Below are 16,868 nucleotides of genomic sequence, written 5' to 3'. Positions count from 1 at the left end.
GTCACTGGGGTACGGGTTTCACACACACTGACTATCACTGGGATACAGTTCCACATACACTGACTCTCACTGGGGTACAGTTCCACACACACTGACTGTCACTGGGGCAAAGTTCCGCACACACTGATTCTCACTGGGGTACAGCTCCGCAGGCACTGACTCTCAGTGGGGTACAGCTCCGCAGGCACTGACTCTCAGTGGGGTACAGTTCCACACACACACTGACTCTCAGTGGGGTACAGTTCCGCGCACACGGGCTCCCACTGTGGCACAGTTCCACACAAACTGACTGTCACTGGGGTCCAGTCGTACACACACTGTCTCTCAGTGTGGTACAGGTCCCCATGCACTGACTATCATGGGTTACAGTTCCACATGCGTTGACTTTCACTGGGGTACAGTTCCACACACACTGACTCTCACTGGGGCAAAGTTCCGCACACACTGACTCTCACTGGGGTACAGCTCCACAGACACTGACTCTCACTGGGGTACAGTTCTACATGCACTGACTCTCACTGGCTTACAGTTCCGCACACACTGACTCTCACTGGGGTACAGTTCCGCACACACTGATTCTCACTGGGGTACAGTTCCGCACACGTTGGCTCCCACTGGGGTACAGTTCCATGCAGACTGACTCTCACTGGGGTCCAGTGGTACACACACTGGCTCTCAGTGTGGTACATGTCGACATGCACTGACTATCATGGGTTACAGTTCCACAGGTGCTGGCTTTTACCGGGATACAGTTCCACACACACTTGCACTCACTCGGGTCTGGTTCCGCACGCAATGACTCTCACTGGGGTACAGATCCACACACACTGGCTCTCACTGGGGTACAGTTCGACACACACTGGCTCTCACTGGGATACAGTTCCACACACACTGGCACTCACTGGGGTACGGTTCTGCACGCAATTACTCTCACTGGGGTACAGTTCCACATACAGTCCCACACAATTGATAGGATATCAACCAATATTCACTAATAAGCCCACTGACTGCCACAGCTACCTCAACATTACTTCCTCAAACTCTCCTTCCTCTAGGGACTCTATTCCACTCTCCCAATTTCTCTGTGTCATCGCTTCTGATGATGCAACCTACCATACCAGCAGTTCTGATAGTTCCTCCCATTTCCTCAGCTGAGGGTTCCCTCACCCAGTTAGTATGTCTGCTCTCACCTCTTCCCCTCCCTCTCAGATCCATGATAGGTTTCCTCTTGACGTTATCATCCACCCAGCAGTTTCCGTATTCAACGGATTATCCTCCTTCATTTCCACCATTTCCAGCGTGATTCAACTGCCAAACACATCTCCCATTGCCTTCACCTTTCACCATTCTGAAGGGACCATTCTCTCCACAATACCCTGGTCCCATCCTCATTCACCCCTAACACACCCTCCCTTCCCTTTGGCACCTTTCTGGGCAAGCACAGGAAATGCAACACCAGCCCTTTTACCTCCTCTCTCCTCACCGTCCAAGACCCCAAACATTCCTTCCAGGTGAAGCAGAGATCTACTTGAACTTCTTTCAATCTCATCTACTGTATTCACTGTTCACAATGTGCTCTCCTCTTCATTGGGAAAACCAAATGGCTACTTTGTGGAACACCTCCGTTCAGTCCCTAAGTGTGACCCGGAGCTTCCTTTCACTTGTCATTTTAATTCTCCACCTTGCTTACACTCTGATCTTTCTGTCCTTGGCCTGCTGCAGTGTTCCAATGAAGCTCAAGTTCAAACTCGAAGAACACCTCCTCATCTTTCAACTCGGCACTTTACAGCCTTCTGGACTCAACATCGAGTTTAACAACTTTAGATAGGAACACCAGCCTCTATCTTGTTTCCTTTCTTTTGCATGTTTCAGTCTCAATCTTGTTTTTCTCTTGATTTTTACTTTTGGATGGTAGCTGTTCATCATTCTGCCATTCACACCTCCTCTGGTCACATCTTCTCTTCCTTTACCTCTCCCATTACCATTCCTTTTGACCTTGAACCGTCAAACACTTTTCTTATTTAATTGCTCTTCTCTTCCACCCTATCTCAGACTTTCCCTTCTGTTCTTTTACCCTCCCTGCTCCTCTCCACCTTTCATTTGCTCAAGCCTATTGCATCTCCAGCTTCTCCAGTTTTTGATGATCAGTCATCGACCTCATGTTTCTCTCTCCATAGACGCTGCCAGACCTGAGTTTTCCAGCATTTTCTGTTTTTATTTCAGATTTCCAGCATCTGCAGTGTTTTGCATTTGTGTGCTGATGCTTATTAGTTTTTTTGGATTACATTTTGAAGGTGTACACTAGCTTTTAGTGATTGATATACCTGAAACCCTTTGATTGTCCACATTTCTTAGTCTCTCACCATTTCAGAAATACTCCAGTTTATCTTTCTCAGCACAGTGAGCTGCAGTTGGTCGGGTAAGGTGGAGAATCTCACACACTGTACCCTGCTTATAGAGGTAGAGCAGAACGCTGTAATCAGAGCCTGTCAGGAACTTGGTACTGAACTTCATTCAGAGACCAGGCTGGAAATTGGGGTTGCCAACTCTCCAGGATTGCCCAGGAGTCTCCAAGAATTAAAGATTAATCTCTGGAACACTGCAGCCCCAGAGAAAGACTGTTGAGTTGTTGCAAAAAAACTTCCTTCAAAAAAATTCTTTGAAAGGTCTAATTAGAAATATCTGAGATGGAAAAAAGGACTGACAGTTCAGTATCAAGTTCCGGACAGGGTCTGATTACAGCGTTGTAAAGCCCCATCTGGTTCACTAATGTCCTTTAGGGAAGGAAATCTGCCATCCTTACCTGGTCTGGCCTACATGTGACTCCAGGCCCACAGCAATGTGGTTGACTCAAAAAAAATGCCTTCTGAACAAGGGCAATTAGGGATGGGTAATAAATGTTGGCCTAGCCAGCGATGCCCACATCCCATGAATGAATAAAAAAAAGTCAGGAATCAACCAATCAAATAATGTTGACTCTATTTGCTTTCTGATTGGCTGAAGTGGGAGCATGGGGCAGGGCAGTTGGAGGTTACCTGATGACACCCCCAGGAATGTGTCCAGCCACAGTCGATTAGTCAGCGTCAGTGCAGAGAGAACTGTAGGGTTAATGTCTGATTCTGATGAACAGCCATTGATCTGATACATTAACCCACCTTTCTCTCTCCATTGAGGTTGCCTGACCTGTCAAATGTTTCCAGCATCTCTGAATTTCATTTTGTTTTCTGTATTGGTTAGCGTTTGAGTTGCCTGATTGAGATTCCCGCACAAAGGAACTCACGGAGCTGTTTGGAGATATTGATGTGGTGATAGAATGTGAGGCAGGAGCCCTTGGTCAGAGGGAGATGTTCACTCAGAAGCCAGGCTGTCTCATCAGCATTCAGAGCCTCAATGTCCACAAACATGTAGTGACCTGGAAAAAAATGAAAAGCTTTATTTATATAGCACCTGTCACATCCTTAGGACACCCCAAAGCTCTTTACAGTCAATGAAATACTTTTGAAATGTTGTAATGTAGGAAACGTGACAATCAACTTGTGTACAGCAAGCTCCCACAAACAGCAATGTGATAATGACCAGATAAGCTGTTTTTGGGATCTTTGTTGAGGATATTGGATAAATTCTGAGGCAAGAGACAGTTCAACGTCTCATCTGAAAGACAGGGTCTCTGACAGTGCAGCACTCCCTCGGTGCTACGCTAGAGTGACAGTCTGGATTATGGGCTCAAGTGTCTGGAGTGAGATTTGAACCCATGAACGTCTGATTCTGAGGCAAGACTGTGACCAACTGAGCCAAGGCTGACACTGAAACACAAACAGGTTAAATTCCTGCTCTGTGCACTCACCAACACCGAGTGCTGAGACACCAAGGCTGCCACTGTCTTTAGAAAATGGAAATGTATGAATTAACCAGTCAATGAATTAACTACTCAATCAACCATCAAGATCTGACCAACAATTAACATTGTCCCAGAGTGAGTCACAGGGAGGTGAAGGATAACCAACTCACTCCACCATCACGGTTTGTTCTCTAATATCACTCCTTCATTTCTATTACTCCTTTAGGTTTTCCATTTGTCTCTCTTTTTCATCTTTCCATTATCTTGCTCCTTCTCCTGCATTTCATTTCTGTCTCTCTTCTAGTTCTTCCATCTCACTCCTCCATCTCTTCCTCACTCTCCTCTATTCCCCCTCCTTTATTTCCACAACCTCTTTCTGTCCTTACACTCACTCACTCACTCCCACTCTCACACACCCATTGAAACACACACACACACACACACACACGTATATATACACACATGCATTTATACACATGCTCACTCACAGAGATTCACCCTCAGTGACCCTGGCACTGCCCATCTATGCTATCTGCTCATAGCTCATCCCCTTATGGGAAACATCTTTTGACTGATAGCAGCTGTGTTAACGCTGGTTACTGCTCAGAGGGGCAGCACACCACAGCCTGGCAGTAATCATTCAGCAGTGACACTCACCTTGTGAATTCCCCAGTGTGTGGTCCACCTTAGGCCCTTTGAAGTAGCTGGGGGTTTGCCCATTGGTCCAGTCCCAGTCCTTGGAGTCAAGTTTAGGGTTCAGGACATTCTTCCAGCCACACAGGTCCAGCTCAAAGTCACAGGCTCCTAGGGAGGAAAGGGAAAATAATTCACCCACTTTGTCCTTCAGGTAAACCTGGAATTCCTGGTCTCCAGTCCAACCCAGCCTGACCCTGCCTTGCACAGCCAAACCCTGCCCGGCCCAGCCTGACCCACTCTGGCCCAGTCTGACCCTGTCCAACCCGGCCTGACCCAGCCCGGCCCAGTCTGACCCTGTCCAACCCAGCCCGGCCCAGTCTGACCCTGTCCAACCTGGCCTGACCCTGTCCAGCCTGGCCTAACCCACCCCGGCCCAGTCTGACCCTATCCAGCCTGGCCTGACCCAGCCCGGCCCAGTCTGACGCTGTCCAACCCGGCGTGACCCAGCCCAGTATGATCCAACCTGACCCCAGCCCAACCTAGCTTGACTCTGTCTAACCCAACCTGATGCAGTCCAATCCAGCCCGACCCTGCCCAGCCTGACCCAGCCCGGCCCAGCCTTAAGAAATTGTGGTCTTCATTAAGCAGGTATTTTCTGCATCTTATGGGATTAACTAAGCAGCATTGATTCCCTCTCTGGAAAGAGGATTTCTAAATACTTTGACCTCTAAGCAGTCTTAGTTCAGGCTGCCATGTTGACATTCCTAAGCTGGCATGATGGGGTCTTCTGAACCCCCTTATCTATCTAAGTGTTTAGAAAGGGCCAGGATATGACCCTCAGCAAGATGTAAACTCAAAAGCTGACCTCGAGCAGCGTGGTAACTACTCTGACATTTTGAGTGCCTGCCCTGTGTCCATTAGTCAGAATAGTTGGATAGACGGTTGACACTGGCTCAGCTACCAATCCCCCCAAAGAGGGTATATAGTTGTATATATGTTGTACTGGTGGTATGGGGCTGAGGGGCTGATGAGGTGGCAGTGCTTGTTGGGCTGCTTCAGATGGAGGATGGACCAGAGGAGGAGGAGAAAGATCAAGAGATCGAGAGAAAAGTTTCTTAACCCTTCCATTAGAGAGCAGAATGCTGTTATCACAGTTGTTACAGGTCGTACACCTATTTTCTGTCTAATTAGTTAATGTATCGTATCTAAATCGTTGTTTCTGAATAAACTTAATAAACCATCTTAAAATTATTTATGACTAGTCAACTGCCTATTTAGGTATCTGTGGCCCAAAACCCTGAAATCCTACACAGCCTGATGCAGTCTGGTGAAGTACAACTCTTTCTGTGCCCAATGTTGACCATGGGTCTTGCCCCCAGTTGGTGGGATGAGGTGTTTGGAATGTCAAGAACTATGATGTTATTTCAGCAGCATCCACCCTGACATGAGGGAAGTGATCCCACCTCCATCTGGGGGACCTTCACTAGAGTCACCCTGTCCCCTGACCACCCCCCCGCCTCTTCTGTCCTTGACTATCTGGGTCTAGGTACTGTATGTTGGCCTCTCTTGGAGCCTCACTACAATTTCTCAGTGGGTGAGGGACTTTTAAGAACTGAAGGGTGGGATTGCTGAGGCCCTCACCAGATACACTATCAACAATGGAGCCATCCAGGCTACCAGAAAACCAAATTCTGAGCTCTCTTGTCTTCATCAGGGTGTGAGTGTTCAGAGTCTGGGGCAGGCTGGGTCCTCCCTGCACAAACAGTGGGCCGTACAGGACCAGGCTCTGACTGTTGCAGAGGGCTATCTCCTGGAGAGTGTGAGGGAGCTGAGTGAGGACAGGAAGGGGGAGGTGGGTGTGTGGTTAAGGCTCACTCCCCAGGAATTGGGGTGAGGGGGCGGGGAGAAGGTTGGAAGTCACAGGGTCACTCACCAGGGGGGTAGCGGTTAGGGGGTCACAGGGTCACTCACCAGGGGAGTAAGAGTTAGGGGGGGTCACAGGGTCACTCACCAGGGGTTAAGGGTTAGGGGGTCACAGGGTCACTCACCGATTGAAGGACATTCTGTGTGACTAAGTGTAACATCATCGATCGCAATGTGTGACATGGCTGCTCCTCCTCCAATTGCTTCGAAGATCAACTGTAGAAAGAGAGGCTGTCAGTGACCTGGAGACACCAAACTCTGCTGGCCCCCACCCCCCTCCCTCCCAGAAACACCACCCCCCTCCTCCCAGAAACACCAACCGGCCCCCAGCCCCCCACCCCCCTCCCTCCCAGAAACAAACCCTGTCTCCCAGAAACACCAACCAGCCCCCCACCGCCCTGCCTCCACCACCCCCCCCCCCGACTCTGGATACCAAACCCACTGCTGGTGACACTAAGTGGGAGAGGGCTAGGGAATTTTGGGGCTTGTGAAGACATCACCATGATATACAATGCACCATCCAGCTCCCTCACTCCAGCACTAACTGAACAACACAGCTGAGGCCCCATTTGAAGGTCCCTTTCTCCCACTGGAGGCTTGGAAGAGTAGTTTATGAACACCATTGGAGCCACAAGTGAGACAGCCCCTATCACAGCACCATATTGCAGTATGGCCAATATTGCCAGGATCCAGTAAACTGATCCTAGGAATGTAGTTAGTGAGCAAGGAGTACCTCCAGCTGCGTCCGAGAGCACAGGGGAGGAGGAACAAGTGATGATAGCAGAGAGGCAGCCAGATCTGCTGTTCACAGCATCATCACCAACAAGCCCCCTGTGCTTTGGGAAACACAGCAGGACTGTGCTATCAGGAATCAGGAGGAGAGAGGAATATGCTGCCCAATGCCTTCTGTTTGTTACATGCCTGGGCTGGAATTACACTCGATCCCCACACTTGACTGCAGGAAGCCATTTAAATAGATGGCAGTGGTGGGCATGACTGCCAGAGGCAGTGCTGCCACAATGCTGCAGGATTGGCTGCAAGGTCTCTCTGCCACATTCAGGTGCCTATTGGTCAATCTGACTTTGGTTTATCTTCACATATTAAATATTGTACATAACTGCTTGAAAACATCTTCCCAATATTAAAAACAAGTCTTACACAGTGAGTCGTGATGAAATAGTAACTTACAGAGGGAATGGATAATCACTTGAAATGGACAGGATTTTGGGGAAAGAGTGGTGCAGGAGGTCAAATTGGATAGCACAAACACAATGGAATGAATAGCCTCCTGTGCTGTTTCATTCAATGATATGACTGATAATTTGACTTTGTAGCTGGCAAATGTTTCTATAACTTACATTTATTCCCTGAGTTCTCTGTGAAAGCTGGGATTGTAAAAACCTCTTTATTAATACATTCTGTGTGTCCTTCTGACATTCTGAAACCCTTTCGATTATCGTTGGATTTGTGGCATTTCTGTGTCCATAGAAAAATTCCCTAAACATTCTGGGGAAAAATATCCCAAAACAAATTCTAAAATGTACAGAAAGTAGTGAATAAAAGATTTTGAGGGAAACAAATCACTAGCACTGAGCTGAATTGTAACCAAGACAGTTCTGGAAGATTCTCTATTCACCATAGAAGGACAGTCCCAGTCTGAATGGACAGGGAGGGCAGAGATGATCCCACATTAAATCACAGGACACTCACCAACATCCATTTGAATTAAACTGAATATTGAAACTAAACTCTCATGTTTTGTGTAAGAGCTCTTTACCCTGGTCCAGAGAGTAGCTGGGAGATTGTGAATACTGAAAATATTCCCTGCCTGATCCATTAGCTCAGTGTGGGAAATGAGCAGACAGCTATGATGGGCCTGATCCTACATCAATCTCAGTCCTATCACTTATTTACAGACATCATACGCCCACACTCAGCGTAATTTCTGGTTAGTCAGTTTCAAAAACCTTTTTGAAGTTTTTACGAGGTTGTCAAATGAAATGCCAGCTGATACATCAGGAAGTATGCTAGCACATTGGGCTATTGGGGTGTTGGCACCAGTGTGTTGTGAGGTCAGAGGGCATCACCTTCCAGTTGTGTGCTGTTTGAATCTTGACTCTGGCAAGGCTCCATGTCAGCCCCTGGCCCGTATTGATACTCCACACTTTCTGTTTCTCCTGTGTCTCTTCCTCTGCATAAACGTTCAAATCTCCTGTAGTAAAACAAAGGTCTCTGTGTGATGAGGCTAACACCAGCATTGATCACTATATACATTCTTACACAGAAAGGACAGTGTGTTAGACACTGGCCGGGATTTTCCGGCCTTGCCCACCACCAGGATCGTCCAGTCCTGCCGAAAGTCAATGGATTTGTGGTGGCATAGTGGTATTGTCACTGGACTAGTAATCTAGTGACCCGGAGTAATGCTCTGGGGACCCAGATTAAAATCCCACCACAGCAGATGATAAAATTTGAATTCAATAAAAATCTGGAATTAAGAGTCTGATGATGACCATTTACAACCATTGTTGTAAAAACCCACCTGGTTCGCCAACGTCCTTTAGGGAAGGAAATCTGCCATCCTTACCTGGTCTGGCCTACATGTGACTCCAGACCCACAGCAACGTGGTTTACTCTTAAAAGCCCTCTGAACAAAGCGATGGGCAATAAATGCTGGCCTAGCCAGTGATGCTCACATCCCATGAACGAATAAAATAAAACATACTGGCTGAGCTGCTGAATCTCCCTCAGCGGGTCCGTAAAATCCCGGCCACAGATTCAGGTCTGGACATGGAATCTGAAATGGTTAAGTTCTAGACTTGGAAACAGAATGCCTTGGATTCAAATCCTAGTCGGAAACAGCCACCATTTCAACATTTTAGAGGAATCCTTCCTCTGTATTTAACCCTGTGCTGTACCTGCCTTGGGGGTGTTTGATGGGGACAGTATAGAGGGAGCTTTACTCTGTATCTAACCCTGTGCTGTACCTGTCCTGGGAGTGTTTGATGGGGATAGTGCTTCAGTGTGTTCAATCAGTGGAAACTGATTGAGGAATATTCCAGAATATTCCAGAAAGCCATCAGACATTTACAAGCACTTATCTACAGAGTTGCACAATACAAACATACACCTCCTTACCCACCACTATGCTTTCAATCATTGTCAATTTATAGTGGCACAGTGTTCAGTTAATGCCCACCACCTGAACATAATTAAAATGAGTAGAAAAGTAGGGATGTGTTGCTATGGCTGTAACAGGGCCTTGGTGAGACCACATCTGGAATATTGTGTATAACTTTGGTCTCCTTATTTAAGAAAGGATATAAATGCAGTAGAAGCAAATCAGATGAGGTTCACTTGACTGATACCTGGGATGAAAGGGTTATCCTATGAGGGAAGGTTGAGCAGGTCAGGCCTGTATCCATTGGAATTTAGAAGAATGAGAGGTGATCTTATTGAAAAATATAAGATCCTGAGAGGGCTTGACAGGGTGACAGATTGAAAAGATGTTTCCCCTTATGAGAGAAACTGGAACTAGGGGACACAATTTAAAAATAAGGGGTCTTCCATTTAAGACAGAGGTGAAGAGGCTCATTAGTCTATGGAATCCTCTTCTCCAGAGAGCATTGAAGGCTGGGTCACTGAATTTATTCAATGCCAAGTTAAACAGATACTTGATCAACAAGGGGGGCAGGCAGGAAAGTGGAGTTAAGACAACAATCAGATTAGCCATGATCTTATTGAATAACTGAGCAGGCTCAAGGGACCGAATGGCCTACTCCTGCTCCTCATTCTTGTGTTCTTGAATTAATATATAATTAACAGGTTCCTTTCTCTTTCTTTAAATAAAAAGAGTTTATATGTGTGACCAAAATTTCAAAAATGATAAAAATCTCTAAAATCTGCACAAAACATTACTTTGTGAGATGCCCCTTCTCGAGGACCCCTAATTAATTCTTCACACATGCATTTCAATCAGACAGTAGATGATTTGCATCCAACTGTTTAATTTTAGAGATTTTCTTTCTCTCCAGCATCTGTTTCAAGCCAGCAAGGTCAATCTCTAACCTGTACTCTCTCACACTTTTCGTAAAGTATACTTTATCCCACAGTGAATAATTGTCTCTAGAACATTAAATGGATATATTGCCTTCTGCACTCTCCTTGTACAGAATCTCACTTAAAACATTTGACAAATAGAATTTGATATCTATTGACGCCACAAGAGCCAGTGTTTTAGCAGCCAAAGTACTTTCAACAACCATTTTCACTTTCTTAGCTCTGTTACAATCCCCATAGAGGCCGATAACTTTTAAAAAGATATTTGAATTCCGGTGACCAACTGAAAAGATCAAACAACAAGATTTCAAGTTTTAAGGCTTTTATCTGTAATAAACAAACTAAAAGCAACGTTGTCTAAACATTATTCCATAGACAACTTAAACTACAGAAAATATCCTCCATTTAACTTTTAAAATGATCAGAAATCCCCCACCACAGTTATTCTTTACTCTTAAGTAGAGAGTTCGTTCTTCAGGAATCAGTCAAAAGCTATTCTCAGCTCTCAATTGCTTGTTTCATTTTTCCTTTTCCAGCCGAATAGCTTCCAATCCCTGAACTGACTTTCATGGTGAGGGTTACCCTGGAGTTCCCCTCCCTCTAGCCAAAGCTAAGTAAGTCTTTCGACCCTGTTTAAATCCTCACAAACTTGGTCTCTTGAATCCAAGCACGAGCTCCTACCTGCATTTTATATTGTTGAAAAATAAAAATGGATGCCTTTATCGCTCTGCTCTCTCTCTCAGATTCTTGCAGACTGACTTGTCTGTGAGGTTTAGAGATATCTTAAGAAAACCCTGTAAGCCGATGCTACAATGACTTTCCCCTGTTCCCCTTTCAAAGCCCATCTCCATAGCAACATGAATCACATGGGCCTTGTATCCAGGCAGAAATGCTGATTGACTATCTTCTAAACTCCCAACTCCACTCTATCTTGGAATTAAATAGACAGTTTAAGGTATAACTGCTTATAAAACCTGACATCCCTAACACCTCCCTGTGACTTGGAGACAAGCAGTCTATTCACCATCAGCACAGCTGCCTTGGTCATTGTTTACAGGTGTGCATATCTCGCACCTTTTTCCCGGTAAGACAACCTGGGCCACACTTAAACCTTTAATAACCACAAGCCACCCAGGCTTGTTATTGGACAGACTGCAGAGCAGATCACATAAGCTCCCTCATTCCTCCATTTTACCCTAAATCAAAGAGACAATCTTACAAATCCTATATTTGGAATAGTTTCCCAAGCTTAAGGACAACAATTCCCATTTTCACCCTTAAAAGATATTATGAAACAAGCTGCACTCAAATACCTACCAGGAAGATTAGAATGGGAAGTATCACTAAACATGATTAGTTTCATGCCATCCTTAGGTGGCCTAAGGATGGGAACTCAAGTACGCATTTCTCCAGATTTAATTTTTAAATGTTTTATTTGCCCTTAAATCATTCTCGACTTAGGGTGTTACATCATAGAACTAAACACCAACACATCAACACTAGCATATGGTCTAATCATAATAATGTACATATGAACTACGATTTAGGAGCAGGAGAGCAGGAGTAGGCCACTCGGCCCCTCGAGCCTGCTCTGCTATTCAGTAAGATCATGGCTGATCTGATTGTAACCTCAACTCCACATTCCCACCCACCCCCGATAACCTTTCACCCCCTTGCTTATCAAGAACTATCCACCTCTGGCCTAAAAATATTCAAAGACTCTGCTTCCACCGCCTTTTCAGGAAGAAATTGCAGGGTCTGCTTTTAGTTGAATACAAGCTATTTTTAGCAAAACTGATCTCACCAAAAAATACCACAACCTGGAAGAATCATTCAGGTCAGAGGCAGGTTTGTTTAGTTAGGAAAGAGGCAAACATTAACTACCTAGGCAGCAGAGGAGTGCAGGATAAGAGAAAAAATGAAGAGATTATGAGAGAAGTCAAAAAAACAAGTAGGAAGATAAAGAACTATGAAATCAAATTAACAATGGACATAAAACAAAATATAAAATATTTTAGAGGTGCATTAATAAAAGAGGAAGGCTGTGATGGGAATAGGACCACTAAGGGACAGACAGGATAATACCACAGGTAACGATAGATGGCAGACGGAGTTTAACATGGTTAAGTGTGAGGTTATCTATTTTGGTCGGAAGAATAAAAAGGCGACTTATTATTTAAATGGACAGAAACTTCAGAATGCTTCAGTGCAGAGGGATCTGGGTGTCCTCGTGTATGAATTGCTGAAAGCTAGTATGCAGGTACAGCAGGTAATAAGGAAGGCAAATTTTGGCATTTATTGCTAAAGGAATAGAGTATAAAAATAGGGAAGTGTTGTTGGAACTGTACAAGGCTTTGGTGAGACCGCACCTGGAGTACTGTGCACAGTTTTGGCCCCCTTACTTGAGGAAGGATGTAGTCGCACTGGAGGCGGTTCAGAGGAGGTTCACTAGATTGATTCCAGAGATGCGGGGCTTGTCTTATGAGGAGAAATTGAGCAGTTTAGGCTTATACTCGCTAGAGTTTAGAAAGATGAGAGGAGATCTAATTGAGGTATATAAGATGCTAAAGGGGATAGACAAAGTAGACGTGGAGCGGACATTTCCCCTTGTGGGGCACTCTAGAACGAGAGGCCATAGTTTTAGGCTAAGGGGTAGTAGATTTAAATCAGAGATGAGGAGGACTTTCCTCAAAGGGTCATGAATCTATGGAATTCACTACCTCAGAGTGCTGTGGATGCCGGGACACTGAATAAATTTAAGGAGGTGATAGACAGATTTTTAATTAGTAATGGGTTGAAAAGTTATGGGGAGCGGGTGGGAAATTGGAGTTGAGGCCGAAATGAGATCAGCCATGATTGTATTGAATTGCCTACTCCTGCTCCTAGTTCTTATGTAAATATTAATTATTTCACTTCAGTATTTACCAGGGAGACAGAACAGGTAGACATGACATTGAATGATGAGGTGAGTTATGAGATAAGAGCATTTAAAATAAAAATGTGGCTTATCTCATGAAGAAAGTTTGAGCAGGTTAGGCCTATATTCATTGGAATTTGAAGAATGAGAGATGATCTTTTTGAAACATATAAGATTCTGAAGGTATTTGACAGGGTAGACACCGGGAGGATGTTTCCACTCGTGGGAGAGACTAGAATCAGGGAGCACAGTTTAAGAATAAGAGGTTTACTGTTTAAGGTGGAGGTAAGGAGAAATATTTTCTCTCAGAGAGCTGGAAATCTGTGGTATTCTCTTCCCCAGAAAGCAGTGGAGGCCGGGTTATTGAATTTATTCAAGGCTGAACTAGACAGATTTTTGATGGACAAGAGAGTCAAGGGCAATGGTGGGGGGCGGACAGGAGAGTGGAGTTGAGACCACAACCTGATCAGCCGTGATCTTATTGAATGGTGGAGCAGGCTCAAAGGGCTGAATGGCCTATTCCTGTTCCTAAGTCCTATGTTCAGGCCCACAAGCAAACAAACTAAAATAGAATTACATAATTTAGCTATTCCGAGCCTCTACTGACCCCACCTCCTCTTCCCATCTTCCCACTTGGTTGGCATGGCGACAAAGCTCCAATGGTCTCTCCACACAGGCCTGGGGTTAATGTTACTGATGGACCCTGATGATAACATTGGGAACCTGAACTGTGCATTTGAAGAAGGGACCTGCTATTTCGGGGTGTCTGAATCACTCGCCTCATCATCTGACCTGATTATCCCATGTGATCAGTTAGACAAGATGCTGTGGCCATTTAACTGCCCTCTCACCCACTTCCTTTGGGAGGTTTAGTTAAAAATTGGACCTTTAGTAATCACAATCATTGCCATATGCTGTCTGCAAAACCTAACAGGAGCAGAGACTATGGTCAGTCGCTGTTAGAAGATCAAAACATTCCCTGATCCATTTGGAACCCCCGGGGAACTCTGGTTCTGACCCTGGGGTGAGCTAAGGTCCAGAACATTGGGCATTGCTGTGAAGAGGAGTCAGAGCTAAATCATGCGAGAGTGACTGGAGAGGTGCTGAGTTCAGGTATGAAGAGGCACAGTAGAAAGGAGGGCTGACTCTCTGAGGCCAATAAATATGAAGCTGTTACCTGGAGTCTCGCCATTCATCTGGAACCAGAACTGCAGGCAAACTCCAGCATCGCTTGGCTCCTGGACCGGTGAAACCAGGAGCACTGACTGGCTGCTCGGAAGAACCCCAAGACTGGTATCAGCCAGCATGTAGTGTCCTGGAAACAACAGAAAAAAGCACCATTGCCCAATGGCCAGAACAAGATCAGTCTGAGGAGGCTTAGCCTACACATCCCATTATGCGTGAAAGGGCAGTGTGACAGCCACTGTACCAGAGTGTGAAAGAACAGTGTGTGTGAGCTATTGTCCCAGAGTATGAAAGAATAGTGTGTGTGAGCCATTGTCCCAGAGTGTGAAAGGACAGTGGGTGAGCCGTTGTCTCAGAGGGTGAAAGGACAGCGCGGGTGACCTATCGTCCCAGAGTGTAAAAGGACAGTGCGTGTGACCCACTGTCCCAAGTGTAAAAGGACAGTGCGGGTGAGCCACTGTTCCAGAGTGTGAAAGCACAGTGTGTGACCCATTGTCCAAGAGTGTGAAAGGATAGTGTGTGATTCACTGTTCCAGAGGGTGAAAGGATAGTGTGTGATCCACTGTCCCAGCAGTGTGTGATCCACTGTCCCAGAGTGTGAAAGAACAGTGTGTGACCCACTGTCCCAGAGTGTGAAAGGACAGTATGTGACCCACTGTCCCAGAGTGTGAAAGAAGTGTGTGATCCACTGTCCCAGAGTGTGAAAGAACAGTGTGTGACCCACTGTCCCAGAGTGTGAAAGGACTGCGTGGGTCAGCCATTGTCTCATGCTGAAAGGACAGTGTGTGACCGGATCGTGTGATTCACTGTCCCAGAAGGTGAAAGGACAGTCTGTGACCTACTGCCCAGAGTGTGAAAGGACAATGCGTGACCCACTGACCCAGAGTGTGAAAGTACAATATGTGACCCACTGCCCCAGAGGGTGAAAGGACAGTGTGGGTGAGCCACCGTCCTAGAGAGTGAAAGGATAGTGGGTGACCCGCAGTCCCAGATGGTGAAAGTATCGTGTGGATGAGCCACTGTCCCAGAATGCAAAAGGACAGTGTGTGAGCCACTGTCCCAGACTGTCACCCGGTGTCCCAGAGGGTGAAAGGGCAGTGTGGGTGAGTCACTGTCCCAGAGAGTGAAAGGACGGTGGACGACCCGCAGTCCCAGATGGAGAAAGAACAGTGTGGGTGAGCCACTGTCCCAGAATGCAAAAGGACAGTGTGTCACACGCTAGTCCAAAGTGCAAAATGACAGTGTGTGACCCACTGTCCCAGAGTGCAAAAGGACACTGTGTGAGCCACTGTCCTAGAGGGTGAAAGAACAGTGTGCGAGCCACTGTCCCTGACGGTCACCCGCTGTCCCAGAGGGTGAAAGGACAGTGTGCGTCCGACTGTTCCAGAATGCAAAAGGACAGTGTGTGACCCACTGAGCCAGAGTGCAAAAGGACAGTGTGTGACCACTGCCCCAGAGTGTGAAAGGACAGTGTGTGACCCACAGTCCCAGAGGGTGAAAGGACAGTGTGGGTGAGCCACTGTCTCCAGGATGAAAGGACAGTATGTGACCCAATGTCCCAGAGTGTCACCCGCTATCCCAGAGGGTGAAAGGACAGTGTGAGACTCACTGTCCCAGAGTGCTAAAGGACAGTGTGTGAACCACTGTCCCAGAGTGTGAAAGGACAGTGTGTGACCACTGTCCCAGAGTGTGAAAGGACAATATGTGATCCACTATCCGAAAGTGGGAAAGGACAATGTGTAACCCACTGTCCCAGAGTGTGAAAGGACAGTGTGTGACCACTGTCCCAGAGTGTGAAAGGACAGTGTGTGACCACTGTCCCAGAGTGTGAAAGGACAGAAGTGACCACTGTCCCAGAGTGTGAAAGGACAGTGTGTGAGCCACTGTCCCAGAATGCAAAAGGACAGTGTGTGACCCACTGTCCCAGAGTGCGAAAGGACAGTGTGTGACCCACTGTTCCAGAGTGTGAAAGGACAGTGTGTGACCAATGTCCCAGAGTGTGAAAGGACAGTGTGTGATCCACTGTCCGAGAGTGATAAAGGACAATTTGTGACCCACTGCCCCAAAGGGTAAAAGGACAGTGTGGGTGAGCCACTGTCCTAGAGGGTGAAAGGACAGTGTGGGTGAGCCACTGTCCCAGAGAGTGAAAGGATAGTGGGTGACCCGCAGTCCCAGAGGGTGAAAAGATCGTGTGGGTGAGCCACTGTCCTAGAAAGCAAAAGAGAAGTGTGTGAGCCACTGTCCCAGACTGTCACCTGGTGTCCCAGAGGGTGAAATAACAGTGTGGGTGAGTCACTGTCCCAGAGAGTG

General features: G+C 46.4%; 1 protein-coding gene across 2 annotated transcripts in view; it reads right to left on the bottom strand.

Annotated features, from left to right (window-relative positions):
* The window catches only part of LOC144674004 (apical endosomal glycoprotein-like), a 56,935-nt gene that overhangs the window by 30,120 nt on the left and 9,947 nt on the right, over nt 1-16,868 (bottom strand). The window contains exons 5-9 of one of the 2 annotated variants that reach the window (XM_078535579.1): nt 14,551-14,688; nt 8,485-8,609; nt 6,523-6,613; nt 4,496-4,642; nt 3,281-3,412 (exon numbers count right to left, since the gene is read on the bottom strand). In XM_078535579.1, coding sequence (XP_078391705.1) covers nt 3,281-3,412; nt 4,496-4,642; nt 6,523-6,613; nt 8,485-8,609; nt 14,551-14,688 — 633 coding nt within the window. The remainder of the gene's footprint in view (nt 1-3,280; nt 3,413-4,495; nt 4,643-6,522; nt 6,614-8,484; nt 8,610-14,550; nt 14,689-16,868) is intronic. The other variant, XM_078535580.1, reaches the window with a different exon arrangement.

This window comes from Cetorhinus maximus, unplaced genomic scaffold (genome assembly GCF_964194155.1).
Source record: "Cetorhinus maximus unplaced genomic scaffold, sCetMax3.hap1.1 HAP1_SCAFFOLD_535, whole genome shotgun sequence".
Lineage (NCBI taxonomy): Eukaryota > Metazoa > Chordata > Chondrichthyes > Lamniformes > Cetorhinidae > Cetorhinus > Cetorhinus maximus.
Note: the sequence above shows the minus strand (reverse complement) of the source record. Positions and strands in the feature narration are given on the sequence as shown.